This window comes from Hoplias malabaricus, chromosome 4 (genome assembly GCF_029633855.1).
Source record: "Hoplias malabaricus isolate fHopMal1 chromosome 4, fHopMal1.hap1, whole genome shotgun sequence".
Taxonomy (NCBI): domain Eukaryota; kingdom Metazoa; phylum Chordata; class Actinopteri; order Characiformes; family Erythrinidae; genus Hoplias; species Hoplias malabaricus.
Genome location: NC_089803.1, coordinates 6,108,118 through 6,125,755, shown reverse-complemented (window position 1 = coordinate 6,125,755; position 17,638 = coordinate 6,108,118). Strand labels below are relative to the sequence as shown.

General features: G+C 41.7%; 1 gene segment (V, D, J or C); it reads right to left on the bottom strand.

Annotated features, from left to right (window-relative positions):
• Positions 1-10,794: 10,794 nt before the first annotated feature.
• LOC136694875 (Ig kappa chain b5 variant C region-like) lies at positions 10,795-12,790 on the bottom strand. The segment is given in 3 exon segments: positions 10,795-11,315; positions 12,238-12,337; positions 12,782-12,790. Coding segments are annotated over 3 exon segments (426 nt in total).
• Positions 12,791-17,638: the final 4,848 nt, after the last annotated feature.

The window sequence follows — 17,638 nt, the reverse complement described above, 5'->3', positions numbered from 1 at the left end:
GCTGATTAAAAAATTGGACCTTACCTGAAAGGGTCTTCGCTCTAGTTCACCCCTTAATTGCAAATCAATTATCACCGCTAGGTTTCATCACAATACAGAGTGAACCAAAACAGTTTCCCAACACCCACGCAACCTCGGACGATATATAGAAAAGAAAAGAAAAAAATCTAAGTTTTAAAGTCAGGTTCTGAAACACAGCCAATAAAAGCAGGACCACCTCAGCTCTGTGAATAATTTCACAGGTGGATAGAAAACATAAGTTTGTCTTCAAACACAGTATTGAATTTAAAAGCAAGTCAAGCCTAATTTACATGAAGTATGAAACTGACCCACGGACCAAAAAAGCTTATTAGTCAGAAGGAAATAACACGCCAATATATGAAATAAAATTTGTAGGAAATGGAAAAAGCAAGAAAAGCAGGACTAGTATCTCACAACACAGAATTAAACCAACGACTATATATTAGGAACAAAAACAAGTTTCCAGACACACTCAACAGTCCACAAGCCACAGTGAAATCACAAGATATATTATAACAAGCGAAAACAAACTTTTGAGAACTACTGAAATAGCAAGCAGGTTACAAAATATGTTATAATGAACGAAAAATTCAAACCGAGGCAGAAAATAAAATTGAACACAAACTACCACAGTCAAAAAATGCAAAGTGAACCGGAAAGTAAGATTCTTAGAACAATAAGCAGGAAACGAAATACTATTTATATTACCACAATAAGTCAAAGTGACCAATATATGCAAATAAACCCCAAAAAGAAAGAAACAGAATTTTTAAATTTGAGCAGGCGCTCTTATTAAAAAATCAACCAGTTTATGCAATCCTCTATCGCCCTCTAGCGAGCAAAAACATACACGACAGTCACATAACAGCCTCTAAGAATAACACAGGCATTCAGAACAGAGATAAAACATGAATACACAATCAAATTTCATTAAAATATACAACAAACTGTGGCGGGAACAACTTCCGCTCTTTTTATTTTAATTATTTCGCGGGGACAACTTCCGCTGCTATTTTTAATTAATTCGCGGGGACAACTTCCGCTGCTATTTTTAATTAGTTTGCGGGGACAACTTCCGCTTATGAATATACTTCTGAGGAGACGAACTCTCACGGCCTACCTTTAGACCAGGCAATTAACACGAAACCTCGTCAGGTTCCGAGCTGAGGACGCCACCACTGTCTCAGATGGGTACAACGTCCATCTATTCCATTTTAAATTCCATAACCAAGCAACCCCAAATGTATAAACCAATAACAAATTATAAAAACATATTTAAAACAAATTGATTTGCTCAATACCCCACTCCGGACCACCTTCGGGGCTCCACACCACTCCAATTTAAAAAGTCCAATATGCAGAATTTGAATAAAACAGGGTCTGCACACCCACCTTAGTATGTTGCGGATGCGAGTGGAAAGGAGTCCTAAGGTGTCCAGTCTGGACCTCCCGCACGTCGGGGTCACCAATTGAAGATAAAAATGTTCCTTTGGACCGCTCTCAAAGTATTTCAAAGTTTACAAAAAGGTCCAAAAATACACTCTCCCTCTTCGGGGAAGGCGTGTCCGTCACGAGAGAGTCGCAGACACCAGTCGAGTGAAGTTTAAAGCAAATCAAAGTATTTATTTTACAAAATATTGGATCCAAGAGAATTAACACATTGAGAACAGTGTGATACCCCTCCCAAGTGAAATTTTTGACCTCCCATTATCTGACTCAAACAGTTATACCCATGATGACGTATAGCCTGGTGGTGAGGCGTTTCTGGCTGATTAGCGTATATTAATATGCATAATTTCACGTGTTAGTACTCAGCTCTTCACGTGCAATATTCAGGTGCCTGTTGTGACCCTGAAGACATTCATTATCTGGCCAGGCTGACAATGGGCCTCTCTTCTCAGCACTTTTTCCCTAGAGACTAAAATTTAGGGAGTTAGAAATACACTTCAAGGCCACAAACAGAAGCTACAGATCAGCGCCTCCATGCCCAACACTATGATGTCAGTGTGTTAAAATCCTGGAGTGCACATCTGTTCAAGGTTAGACGTTAAGAATTAAAACTGTGCGTCAATATCAAGTTATCATGCCATATAGTGAAGTTAGCTTATAATATGTCTTTACGAGTAATTATCATATGAGTTAGTAGTGCAGAATCAAGTAAAAATGTTTAACTACATGTGTAAGTAATTCATAATGTAAATACTGGTTAGTCATTCATATACATGCATATAGGGTACAGGATTTCACACAATGAGTATGTAATTATAAATGCGAATTCAACTAATCATCATTTAAGGATATTTGTCAACAAACACAAAGTAATAAAATTGTTTTCTACAACAGGGGGAAGCAGTCGGAGCAAAGAAACCCAGACCTCCCTCTCCTCAGCCACCGACTCTAGCTCCTCCGGGGGTATACCGAGGCGTTCCCAGGCCAGTCGAGACATATAGTCTCTCCAGCGTGTTCTTGGTCTGCCCCGGGGCCTCCTCCCCGTTGGACATGCCCGGAACACCTCTCCAGGAAGGCGTCCAGGAGGCATCCGAACCAGATGCCCGAACCATCTCAGCTGACTCCTCTCGACGTGGAGGAGCAGCGGCTCCACTCCGAGTCTCTCCCGGATGTCCGAGCTCCTACCCTGTCTCTAAGGGAGAGTCCAGACATCCTGCAGAGAAAACTCATTTCAGCCGCTTGTACCCGCGATCTCGTTCTTTCGGTCACTACCCAAAGCTCGTGACCATAGGTGAGGGTTGGGACGTAGATTGAACGGTAAATTGAGAGCTTTGCTTTTCTGCTCAGCTCTCTCTTCACCACAACGGACTGGTACAGAGCCCGCATTACTGCTGACGCTGCACCGATCCGCCTGTCAATCTCACGGTCCATCTTTCCCTCACTCGTGAACAAGACCCCGAGGTATTTAAACTCCTCCACTTGAGGCAGGATCTGACTTCCAACCTGGAGAGAGCACTCCACCCTTTTCCGGCTGAGTACCATGGACTCGGACTTGGAGGTGCTGATCCTCATCCCTACCGCTTCACACTCGGCTGCAAACTGGTCCAGCAAGAGCTGGAGGTCCCGGCTCGATGAAGCCAACAAGATCACATCATCTGCAAAAAGCAGACATGGAATCCTGAGACCACCAAACCGGACACCCTCCGCCACTTGGCTACGCCGAGAAATTCTGTCCATAAAAATTATGAACAGAACCGGTGAAAACGGGCAGCCCTGACGGAGTCCAACTCTGACTGGAAACCAGTCGGATTTACTGCCAGCCATACGAACCAGACTCCTGCTCTGTTTGTACAGGGACTGGATAGCTCGTAACAAAGAGCCCAGTACCCCATACTCCCTGAGCACCCCCCACAGAATACCCCGAGGGACACGGTCGAATGCCTTCTCCAGATCCACAAAACACATGTAGACTGGTTGAGCAAACTCCCATGCACCCTCCAGGATCCTAGCGAGGGTAAAGAGCTGGTCCTGTGTTCCACGACCGGGGCGGAATCTGCATTGTTTCTCCTGGATCCGAGGTTCAACTATCAGTCGGACTCTCTTCTCCAGTACCCCCGCATAGACCTTACCGGGGAGGCTGAGGAGTGTGATCCCCCTATAGTTGGAACACACCCTCCGATCCCCCTTTTTGAAAAGGGGAACCACCACCCCAGTCTGCCAGTCCAGAGGCACTGCCCCCGATGTCCACGCGATGTTGCAAAGACGTGTCAACCAGGACAGCCCCACAACATCCAGAGCCTTGAGGAACCCGGGGTGAACCTCATCCACCCCCGGGGCCCTACCGCCAAGGAGTTTCCCTACCACCTTGGCCACTTCAGCCCCAGTGATAAACGAGCCCCCCCCGGGGTCCCCAAGCTCTGCTTCCTCTGTGGAAGACGTGCTGGTGGGATTGAGAAGATCCTCGAAGTATTCCTTCCACCGTCTGGTGACGTCCCCAGTCGAGGTCAACAGTTCCCCACCCCCACCATATACAGTGTTGGTGGAAAACTGCTTTCCCCTCCTGAGTCGCCTGACGGTTTGCCAGAAACTTCTTGGAGCCGACCGAAAGTCGTTTTCCATGTTCTCACCGAGCTCCTCCCACACCCGAGTTTTTGCCACAGCCACTGCCGAGGCCGCAAGCCGCTTGGCTCCCCGGTACCTGTCGGCTGCCTCCGGAGTCCCCTGAGCCAACCAGGCTTGATAGGACTCTTTCTTCAGCTTGATAGCCCCCCTCACCCGGGGTGTCCACCACCGAGTGCGGGGATTGCCACCCCAACAGGCACCGACAACCTTGCAGCCACAGCTCCGTTCAGCCGCCTCAACAATGGAGGTCCGGAACATGGCCCACTCGGACTCAATGTCACCAGCCTCCCCCGGGATGCAGTCGAAGCTCTGCCGGATGTGGGAGTTGAAGATCTTTCTGACAGGTTCCTCTGCCAAACGTTCCCAGCAAACCCTCAGCACACGTTTGGGCCTGCCAGGTCTGTCCGGCATCCTCCCCCGCCATCTGATCCAACTCACCACAAGGTGGTGATCAGTTGACAGCTCAGCGCCTCTCTTCACCCGAGTGTCCAGAACATATGGCCGCAGGTCAGATGATACGACTATAAAGTCGATCATTGAAATGCGGCCTAGGGTGTCCTGATGCCAGGTGTACTTGTGGACACCCTTATGTTCGAACATGGTGTTCGTAATGGACAAACTGTGACGAGCACAGAAATCCAATAACTGAACACCACTCGGGTTCAGATCAGCGGGGCCGTTCCTCCCAATCACGCCCCTCCAGGTCTCACTGTCATTACCCACGTGAGCGTTGAAGTCCCCCAGCAGAACAATGGAGTCCCCAGAATGAGTGTTCTCCAGCACTCCCTCTAGGGTCCCCAAGAAGGCATGGTACTCTGAACTGCTGTTCGGTGCATAAGCACAAACAACAGTCAGAGCCCTTTCCCCAACCCGAAGGCGCAGGGAAATTACCCTCTCGTCCACTGGGGTAAACCCCAACGTACAGGCGCTAAGCCGGGGGGCTATGAGTAAGCCCACACCTGCCTTACGCCTCTCACCCTGGGCAACTCCAGAGTGAAAGAGCATCCAGCCCCTCTCAAGGAGATTGGTTCCAGAGCCCATACTGTGTGTCGAGGTGAGCCCAACTATATCTAGCCGGTGCCTCTCAACCTCGCACACCAGCTCAGGCTCTTTTCCCACCAGAGAGGTTACGTTCCATGTTCCAAAAGCCAGTTTCAGTAACCGAGGATCAGAATGCCAGGGCCCCCGACCGCCACCCGATCCACAATGCACCAGACCCGGATTACTACCTCTCCCACAGGTGGTGGGCCCATGGGAGAGTGGACCCATGTATCTCCTTCGGGCTAAGCCCGGCCGGACCCCATAGGTGAAAGTCCGGCCACCAGGCGCTCGCCAAGGAGCCCCTCCCCCAGGCCTGGCTCCAGGGTGAGGCCCCGGTAACCCTGCTCCGGGCAAGGGAGGCTGTGTCCTCGTTGTTATCTTATTCATCCATGTCTTTTTGGATCACTCTTTGTCTGGCCCATCACCTAGGACCAATTTGCCTTGGGAGACCCTACCAGGGGCTATTGCCCCCGACTACATAGCTCCTAGGCTCACGCAGGCACACAAACCCCTCCACCACGTTAAGGTGGTGATCCAAGGAGGAGCAATGTTATATTTGTAATTAATATTCCTAATGTAGACAATGTTGTTAGAAATGACAAATTTAATCTATGTGTGAAAATGTATAATTGTAGGAAAAACTAAATTACATTAATATAAGACATTACTCTGTAACACATTACACCCAACACTGCTGACCACTGACTACAGGTTCCATATGGAAAATAACGCACAATGGAATGTGAAGACAAAAGGCTCAATAAGTAATTTATTTATGGCTATATCCCTGATTTAGAACAGATCCTCCTGTTCAGCTTACCACCACATTTTGCTCTTACATTTCAAATTTCAAACATGAATAGAGACTGTGATAATTATTTATTCTCCTTTGAGATTCACTGTATTCCAACTTTTCTCCTCTATATTCCACCACAAAATCACCCTTTGAAATTGAACTTAAGGAGAAGACACTGTGACCTGTCAATTATTGAATACATTAATTATTAATACATTATATAGCACAGTGTAAAGCATCTGTTTTCTGATTTTTTATTACTTATTGTAATAAAACAATATGTGTTAGTGCACATGGTTAGCACAGTCTATCTTACACGTGTGAACCCTTTTTGTTGCTTCAGAAGATAATTTACTTGAACACGTTTCAATGCTTAAACAATATGTATCACTCATTTTTTCATCTTCAGTAACTGCTTTATCCAATTCAGGTTCTCAGTGAATCAGGAGCCTGCACAGAATAACTAGGCGCAAGGCATAAAACAATGTGAAATGCTATTATTGTTATTATAATTGAAGTCAAATGTACAAACACTTACACTATGGTCATTAAAACTTAAAAATATCTTTGCTCTCTACATATTCCATGTTAATAATCTATAGTGATACCAAGTTGTTCAGGACATCTACACTGACTTATTTACTTTTGACAGCATTCAGGGTGTGGAATTCTTTAGGCAAATCTCAGTGGAGCGATGTAAATGACAGATGTTAATTATGTTCATTATTCTTTTTTTAGGATCTACCATAACAAAAGTGCACTTAGACCCTATGTACCCACCCTTACAATCAATGTACTTCTGCTCTAGCTGACTAGTTTTCTTGGTATTTGTGGTCACATGATGGATGGATGGCATAATGAAGTGGCCTGATTCTTCCTGGCATTTTTGAATCTATAAAAAAATATTTTTGTATGATTAAATAAACTTTTATTTTAGAGAAAAGCCACTGGACAGACATATTTTCTCTCACAAGTGATTAAGAAAATATGAGAGAGAACATTCTAACATGTATTTTATCATGCAGTATACAGACTGATTGCAAAACCCAGGGGATGGGGGATACATGTGTGTCCTACAGGTGTTACATAAATGTATTCTACTGTAACATTAAACAGATAACTATAGTAAAAAAAAAAAAAAAAGAAATCCTCCCTTCAACACTATGCTCATGGTTTGAAGACATTACCTAAACATTAATAAAATATAACTTCATAACAATGACTATACTTCATCTGTGTAAATGTGTTTGTTATATGCTTATTTTAGGCTGAGATACACTACTGTGTGTTCTCCCAAGATTACTTCTGAAATAAAAAGTGTTAATAACTTTTTAATACAAATGTTTGGCTCCCTTTAATTCTATAACAGATTTTCTGCTTCTTACTAAATATTGCATCACTACTGTGATGATGTGAAAGAAGCCACATAAAAATCAGAGAGGTCAGATCACTTATTTGTTACATAATTTCCAGGGAGAGACTCCTATGTTGTAATTAATATTTAACCTGAAGGTGGGATATAACTGCTATAATTGAAGTTGTATAATAACATAATTTAAAGAAAACATAAAATGTGAACTCCTCCCCTCAGCTCTATATATACCCTGTGAACTCACATCATTTCTGTGTTGGACAAACTCGATCAAACCCATTTTAATTTGAATCCTGGATTCTCAAGGCTTCACGTGTTCTGGATAATTTCTGTTACAAGGTGGTGTCACCCATGAAAGACTTGATTTAGCAATTAAATAACAAATGAAACACTAGGAGTATGACACTATGACAGTTCCAAACAACTCCAAACAACTGAACTCAACACAGCATTTTACACACATCAGTAAAGAGAGAGAGAGAGAGAGAGAGAGAGAGAGAGAGAGAGAGAGAGAACAGTGAGGTGAAACTCAGATTTACATGAAAAGTCCTGAGTCGTCCTCTTTCTCCCAGAATAGAGCAGCACCTTCACCAAATGTTCAGCTTCATTTAGTCAACTTGTCCGACTTGAGGGTTCTCAGACCTGTCCGACTCAACACTTCTCCAACATGTCCAACTCATACCCTTACACATTCATTCATACACACACCTCTGGACACATTTTAATTCGCTAATCCACCTACCAACGCATGTAAAGTTTCTAAATTAACTGTTGAGATTAATTCAAACAAGTGATCTACTGATGTTACACCACTGACCTACAGTGACCTTTGCTCTGGTCTAACATTATGTCAGTTCTTCTACAGTTAGATCTTCTTAATCTGTGTGTTTTTGTATAATATTAGAAACATTGTTCTTCCAAAACCTGTCCATTTCTATCCATCCTTAAAGCCGTCTGTCTGGGGTTCATGATGATTCTGCATCTGTCCAAAAATGTTCAGCTTGTTTCAGTCAGTCACACTCAACACATCACTCAGCACCGCACTGAATCTACAGCTACTCCCAATTTTAACAAAAGAGATTGTACTTTTTAGTGAACTGTATGATGAAGAAGCACTGAGATTTTATTCCTCACCAAGACACTGCTCAAGATTAAAGCACAGTTCAGATTATTGAGCTTTTAACTACACAATAATACTGTGTTTCTCTGTGATGTCACTATATGAACAAACAATGATCAGGGGGTCCTGACCACTGAAGAGCAGGGTGAAAGGGGGCTAACAAAGTATGCAGAGCTGGACTACAGTCTGTAATTGTAGAACTACAAAGTGCTCCTGTGTGGTCAGTGGAGCTGAGAGAATGGACAGTGAGTGTAGAAACAAGGAGGTGGTCGTACTATTCTGATCAGACTGTGTATATTGTTCTCATGTAGATGATGTATCAGATATTGAACTGATAAGATACAGATAATACACTGGATCTCAGACAATGATCCTGATCAAGTGCTGAGATTCTCATCAAGACAATTCTCAATTAACATCACCATGGAACAATGCACACACCTCACTGTGTAATCCTAATTTTAACAGCTCACTTTCAGTCAAAATGTATCTCTAAATGTTAGCTCAAACATCACAATCCCTCTGATAAACAATGACATTATTAAAGTGGATTAAGTATAAATGTGTGTCTGAAATTAATGACAGCGCTGAACCCTAAAAGAGTGACATCAGATGTGTTAGAGTAGACTTGAGGTTATAACTGCAGTAGATAACGGGCAGCTCAAACTGCTTGCTGACAGCGACAAGGTCATAGTTCATAGAAGAAACATGGACATGGAGAATTTACCAAGATGTGGAAGATCAATAAAAATAACTAAATAATACTGTTTTAGACTTCTGCCACAATCCAAAACAAACAGCAAACAGGGAAATGAAATGTAGGTCCACATCTCCACAGTGAAGCACAGTGTAAAAATGTCTGGATTCTTTAGGTTAAAGACACTCAGGAAACCATTGTTTACTTCTAGACACAAGAGAGTAAGACTGGAGTGTGATAACATCAAATTAATAAAGAACACAGATAATATAAAAATATGATGAGATCTAATGACATCATGATGGACACTGCACCAAGAGAATGATCCAAGTCATAAAGCGAAGTCACATGAAGCATGTGTTTAAAAATAAGATGGGTGTTTATCCATGTCCTTCTCAGACTCCAGACTCGAACATGAGAGAAAATCTTTAAATAAAGGACATGAGACAGTCTGGTAGAACTGGAGAACATGTGCAGAGAACAGGATAAAATGAGACCTTAGAGGATAAAAACCCTGCTCAGAACATACACAAATGTAGCAGAGGAGGTCTTTTAGGGATCAGGGTGGACATTCAGGACATTAGACCAGGGCTGGACAACCCGAGACTCTGTGTCTGTACAAGTGTGACTCTTATATTCATAATTAAATTATAGCTATATGTTTGTTGGGTCTGTGTACCTTTTCTCCATTTGATTTTCATGTTTAAATGGAAAATGGAAAAAGGAAAACAACCCGTGATCTGATTTCTGATTTGTAAATAGAAAATCTTAATAAGAATCAAGAGAATGCTCCGTCTGTTTCTGGGGCTGTGGTCACTCTTCTCTCTGTTCACAGAGCTGCTGCTAAGAAGGACAGCTCTAGAGTCACAGTCTGAAATCATTTTACACACAGCACAAAGACCCAGCCCCAGTGTGTTGAAGGATTATGGGGAAGAAACAGGGTTTTCTTTTAGGAGTGTGAGGAGATTCTGCTCTTAAACGTCTGGAGTCAACTCTTCATTTCTGTCGACTAAACCCCTCTTTCTAACGACATGGGGCAGATACTGCTCTGAAATATCCACAATTATATTCAGATTATTGTTCTAAAGCCGTCCTGCTGAGTAGTGTCTCTGTACACAGTGAGAGTGGTGGAATAGAGTCAAAATGAACAGATTTAATGAAGAGGAATCGACTCCCAAAGAATCAATCCTACAAGTGTCTGGGAGTCAGGATCAAATCTTGGTGAATCACTCAGAGAATCTGAACTCTTGGAGTCGACTCAGTCTCTGTTTGTGATTGACGTGAGAAGGTGTAGTTGCTGTAGGACTGGTAGCTGTGTGCAGACAGATTTGTGTAAATGCACAGCCTGTGGCTCTGGTAGTAAATGTATTTCAGAACAGAGGGAAGCAGACTTTTGAACTGATATCTGTTCATTTATATCACTATTATTTTCTGGTCTTAGGCTTTTGATCATATTTCTGACTTTTGATGGTTAAGGAACATTCAGGAATTCTGAACTTTCATTAATTAGTGAATTCTTGAAATAACTTTATCAGTCTCCCCCTTCTGTCAGTTCAAAGTGGACGTTAACACTCACCTGTTTCAGTAAAAATTTAAAGAGGAGTTAAAAATGACAAATCACACATTTTGTGTTGATTTAAATGCTTTATTGTTTTTTAAAAATGTATGAAGCATTGTTTTGTTTAAAGAAAAATTAATGATTGCAGGTAAAGACTGACAAATAATCAACAAGAGAGTGTAAGAGTGTATATATAGCGAGTGTAACTCTGTACTGAGCTGCTCCAGAAGCTGATGTGAAGATCTGAGCATTAATCAGAGACATGTTTGAACACACTGAAGATGAAGAGGAGCTCTATCAGCTCCAACACAGTTGTGGACCCTCACTGTCCAGTGCACTGATCTCTCTTCAGTGTTTCACTGACAGTAGTCTGGCCTCCTTTGGTGGCCTCACAGGTCACTGTCTTCTTCATCCACTCGTCCTCCTGGAGGGTCAGGGTGCTGCTCCAGCTGTAGAGGCCAGTGTCCTTCTGCAGAAGCCCAGGACTCTGACTAAACCCAGAGGTCAGAGGGGTTCCACCCACCTTCCAGCTCAGCTTCCAGTCTGAGGGGAAGCCCTTGTTAGCCAAACACACCAGTGTGGTCTCCCCCTGCCCCAGACTGGAGGGGGGCAGGACTGTGAGGGTGGGGCGGGTCACAGCTAGGACACACACAGACACATACACACACACAGTTTCATTTCCCGTATTTCTAACACAGCACAAATGACTTCAGTGATGCAGTAAAAATCACACTCTAATTACAACCTTCAACTCAACCACTTTCACATATAAACTCATATTTACAATTACATTCAGAGGAGGATTTCAGTTTCATTAAATATTACAGAGTTTTCACTTACAAACATCTACAGAACATTATGATTTCACCAGGCGTCCCCAAACATTTGCATATAACTGTTTTTCTAACAGAGCAGAACTGAGTTCAGTGAAGCATTAAAATAACGCTCTAATTATAACCTTAAACTGAACCGCTTCAAATATGAACTAATATTTACAATTACATTAATAGATACATTTCATTCAGAATACTTTTAAAACTATTTCTTTCATTTAATTCATTATAATTGTAACATTACACACATCCCATGATGTGAAAGTTTAAAACATGATTTGATTTCCTCCAAAACAGTGAATAATCAATAACTAAATCAAGCTGCAGTCTCCATGTACTACGTCTTCAAAGCTTTAGAACAGAAAACACTGCTCATAATAACCTCCACATTGTGGCGTCCAGATGGAGACAGAACGGCTCTAATCACCCAACACTGACTCTACAATCCAGCTTTACATTTGATCTTTTTAAAAAGAAATGTCATCACTGAACACTTCACAGGAAACCTTTAGGAAATATTTGTATTTTAAAGAAAAGAAATCCAGTTCAGAAACAGGAGCTGGTGGTGAAACCTAAAGCTCCACACTCTCCACACATCAGAGCAGTTCTAATTAAATACATTCACATTTGGATTATCATTTATTCAGATCATCAAGTGCATCTCTACTGTTGTCCAGAATCATTTTAATTAAAGATTCCTTTTGAATAAAGAGTAAAAGTGGACTTACTTCCAACATCCAGTTTTGTTCCTCCACCAAAAGTGACCCACAGTGATACAAACTCGTTTACTGGCCGTACAAAAACCTCCTGCTCTAAACACACCGCTCTCTTCAGCCTTTACACACACTATTTCTGAACTAGAACACAATATTAATGGATTCTGCAGCTATTAATAATGGAAAACACTCCCAAACTGTAGAAGCTACAGATTCTCAACAAGGATTATTTTATAAACATTAAAATATCTAAACCCAGGACACACTTTGTTCTTTTGTATTTCCACAACAGACAAACACTTGATATAAAAGTATAAAACTACATGTAGAAACATGTTTTCATCTCAGATTCCAATTACAATCACAGATACAATCATATCAACTAATATTAAAACCAGATCCAATTAATGACAATAATAAAAACATGCTCCACTCTCTGTGTTGGTGATTATATGTTCACTTTCATCAGAAGTGTTCATAAATAATTCAATCAGTAAAAATTAGAGCTGCTGTTGAAAACTGTTCAACATTCATTAATAGTTTAAAAGATTCTTACTGTTATCATTGTGTTTCCTCCACCCAAAAGTCCTCCAGCCCTGATCCAGACAGATGGAGCCGCAGTAGCAGCTGCAGAAAACCTCAAATGAAAGGCAGAGACAGTTAGAGTTTAGGATTTTAAACATGAGACTCCACACTGAGCAGAAATGTTTGATCAAACAATATCAAATAAATATGATGATCTTTCCTCAGTGTTGTTAGAAAGATGATTTCCATAGAGAGGGTCCACTTTGCATCATGAGCCCATGCTTCAGTGCTCTGCTAGTGTTTATAGTCCTGTGAGTTTAACACTTCATGACTGAGAGCTGCTGCCCCACAAACTTCACCCACAGCAACCATGACTTTGGTCTCCATCTTCATCTGGACACTGGCGCTCTGGACGAGAGGTAACACACATGATTAAATTAGAACTGTGCCATGGTTTGATGATGATGAACATTAAAATTTCCAATTTACAACGTGATTTTTATCTGATTTATGTTTCCTCTCAGGATCCAATGGTCAGGTGACTGTGTCTCAGAGTCCTTCAGGACAAACAGTTTCTACAGGACGATCAGTCACCATCAACTGTAAATTCAACCCTTCACCTCCATGTTCCCCTCCATGTGTGGCCTGGTATCAGCAGAAACCTGGAGAAGCTCCTAAACTCCTGATCTCTGTGGCTACCACTAGACCGTCAGGTATTTCAGATCGTTTCAGTGGCAGTGGATCTGGATCTGACTTCACTCTGACCATCAGTAACGTCCAGACTGAAGATGCAGGAGATTATTACTGTCAGAGTGGACATGCCATCAGTGGTAGCTCAGTGTTCACACAGTGAAATAGAGTCGTACAAAAACCTCCCTCAGTCAGAGACTGCACAGAGACTGCACTGCTGCAGCTGCACCCTACTGCAGGTGCTGAGGGGGAGGATGATACACACAATAACACACTCTGTGGAGGAAAGACACACACCTCACTAACACACACCTCCACACACACAATAACACACTCTGTGGAGGAGACACAATCACCTCAGTGTGTCTTCTCAGCGTTTTAAACGGATACTTACAGTGTACCTTCCCATAACGTACAGATTAAGACTGATATGAATCAGTATAAAATACTTACCTGTTCCTACTGGTACTTTAACTATTGGGAACTTTGTTTTATGCTTTTATTCAGCAGGCAAGCTTCACTCACATTCCAGGTTCTTATTATGCTTCTAATTGTCTTGTACTTCATTGTATGGTTCTGATTAATATGATGAGCATTGGCTTTGTACTGAAATGTCCTCCCAGGTCTGTAGGTTCAGTCCTGCAGCAGCTTATGACAGGACGAGTAGAAAGAAGTTACCTCTATGGAAGGATTGTCATCCAAAGACAAATAACTGAATGCACAGGGAAACAACAGGGAATGGGCTGGATTATGTAGTTCCTCACAGTTCCCTCCTTCTTACACCATAACTACAGTGAAACTACAGGGAGTGGGCTGGATTATGTAGTGGACAACTATTATCCCATTTTACTCTGTAAATACACACAAGCAACAGGGAGTGAGCTTTACTTCTGTGTTGTGGTGTTCAAGATTTGCTCTGCCAGTGGATTAAAGACACCCCACATCAGTAATGTGGAACATTCATTTTCCTTGTCTACACAAAGTGCACAAAAGATGGTTAAACAATGTCAATAAATATCAATTTAAGATAATTATATTCAACAAAATACACAAAACAATGTTCTATGAACAATCAGTACCTGTAATCTCACTTGATAATTTACATTCCACCTTAAATGACACCTTAACTCACCTCAGACTCCATCGTGAGTAAGAGTAAACATATGTAAAACACATAAAACCACCTTTTAATTGCACAAAACATACTCAGTATATACCTAGATGTTGGAAATAAGTGTGTTAAGGTGATTTATGTCGACAGTTAGAACATATAATATATTTTCAGGTCTAAAATTAAGGAGCGGCACCAAACCTGCTCTGAACACGATGTTATAACGAGAGGTGGGGAAACGGCCTACTTCCCACATGGTAGGGCTATTGAAACTCCGCCCCTTTTGACAGCTTTCTCTAATAAGCTTATTTATTTATTTATTCACTGTAGTGAACTACATTATATAGTCCACTCAGTGAAGTACAAGATATCATTTATTAGAATCATGATAAATACCTGGAATGTGAGTGAAGCTCGCCCTCTGAATAAACACATAAACAATGACTGTCATGCACAGAGAATGTACACCATAAATTCAGAGAAATTACTCTTATACTCCCCAATATTTAAGTACCAGAAAGAACCTGTAAGTATTTTAAATTTACCGATGCATATAAACAATCCGTAAATGATGTGAAGGTGCACTATAAGTATGAGGTACATTTCCCTTTAAAATACCAGAATGTACACCATAAAACACGGGGAGATGCACTGTAAGTGTCAGGGAAGTACATGTTAAAACGCGGGCTGGTAAGTGTTTTAGATGTACTGACACATATAAGGAAGCTATGGGAAGGTACACTGTAACTACTCAGTAAATACACTTTAAATCACGGGAAAGTACACCATAAAATGTGTGAAGGTACATTGTAAGTTCTGGGTAAGTACACATTAAGACGCAGGCTGTATTTTAAAGTGTTACCCACTCCTTCACACACAATAACACACTCTGTGGAGGAGAGACTCTTATTTAAATATTTATTTACATATTCTTTATTTATTTTATTTTTGCTCCATTTGCCATTAGCCACAGCAGACCTAGGACTGTTAAAAACCATGTGATTTCTCCTGAAGGTTGTGGAGAGTCCAGAGCTGTCTTTTTTGATAAGTGTGATATTCTATTGGAACACAGAGGGGAACTAATGATCAAAGTGAGTGTGAAAGCTGACAGCATGTATATCATTATTCACTGTAAATGTTCATCTTTGAATTGTAGAGCTCTAACTTTGTATATCATTTCATCTTTGAATTCCATCACAGTGGAAACCTCTTGTCCTTTTTATAGTATTTCAGTGTTCTTTAGCTTTACTACATGAGTACATGCAGAAATATTAATTTTAAAATAACTACCTATGGGCTTGGATCTAGTTCTTGTACCAAACGTTATTAGTTCTGTCTCATTGTTCTGTTTTAGTGATGATGCCGCTCAGTGATGACTCTTTATTAATTATTAATAATGATAATTAATTCATTCATTATCTGTAACTGCTTATCCAGTTCAGGGTTGTGGTGGGCCCAGAGCTGGGGTGCCAATCCTTCACAGGGTGACACACACTCTCACACACACACACACAAAAAAAAAAACTCACATTTAAAATAGTATTTTTTATAGTCTTATATTAAATTATATGTAAACAAAATTATTTTTTATAATTCAATTATATTTTTAACATTCCCCTCATGATACACTAAAATAGAGGAAATACATTCATTTCCATAGAGAGGGTCCTCTTTGCATCATGAGCCCATGCTTCAGTGCTCTGCTAGTGTTTATAGTCCTGTGAGTTTAACACTTCATGACTGAGAGCTGCTGCCCCACAAACTTCACCCACAGCAACCATGATTTGGTCTCCATCTTCATCTGGACACTGGCGCTCTGGACGAGAGGTAACACACTCAGTTACCTTTTCAAGAGATATATACATCTGAGGAGAAATAGTATATGTATTTACCTTTAGAAATTACAGTAAACAAACCTTAGAAACAGCAGTTCAATTTATTAAATAATTAAACTCAAACATAAATAATTTAAAAGATTATGAAATAATTAAATTCTACTTCATCTAAAGTACCCAACTTGTGTATTATTTAAAATATACTTTTTAATTAAATAAAAATATTACTTACTCTATTGTAAATAGTTTTATTTTTATTATAATTTGTTTACACATTTTATTTAATTTTCCTTTAGGGTCCAGTGGTCAGGTGACTGTGACTCAGACTCCTCCAGTGAAAACTGTTTCTACAGGACAATCAGTCACCATCAACTGTAGAACCAGCTCTAATGTCTACACTGATTCTAATGGTGACTATCTTGCCTGGTATCAGCAGAAACCTGGAGAAGCTCCTAAACTCCTGATCTACTTGGCTAACAGGAGACAGTCAGGTGTTTCAGATCGTTTCAGTGGCAGTGGATCTGGATCTGACTTCACTCTGACCATCAGTAACGTCCAGACTGAAGATGCAGGAGATTATTACTGTCAGAGTTACCATAGCATCACTGGTAGCTGGTTCACACAGTGAAATAGAGTTGTACAAAAACCTCCCTCAGTCAGAGACTGCACAGAGACTGCACTGCTGCAGCTGCACCCTACTGCAGGTGCTGAGGGGGAGGATGATACACACAATAGGAATACACACCTAGGGATACTTTTGAGCCACCAATCCACTAACCAACATGTGTTTTTGGACCGTGGTAGGAAGCACCCAGAGAAAATCCATGCGGACATGGGGAGAACACATCACGCTCCTCACAGACAGTCACCCGGAGGAAACCCACGCAGACACAGGGAGAACACACCACACTCCTCACAGACAGTCACCCGGAGGAAACCCACGCAGACACAGGGAGAACACACCACACTCCTCACAGACAGTCACCCGGAGGAAACCCACGCAGACACAGGGAGAACACACCACACTCCTCACAGTCAGTCACCCGGAGGAAACCCACGCAGACACAGGGAGAACACACCACACTCCTCACAGACAGTCACCCGGAGGAAACCCACGCAGACACAGGGAGAACACACCACACTCCTCACAGACAGTCACCCGGAGGAAACCCACAGAGACACAGGGAGAACACACCACACTCCTCACAGACAGTCACCCAGAGCGGGACTTGAACCCACAACCTCCAGGACC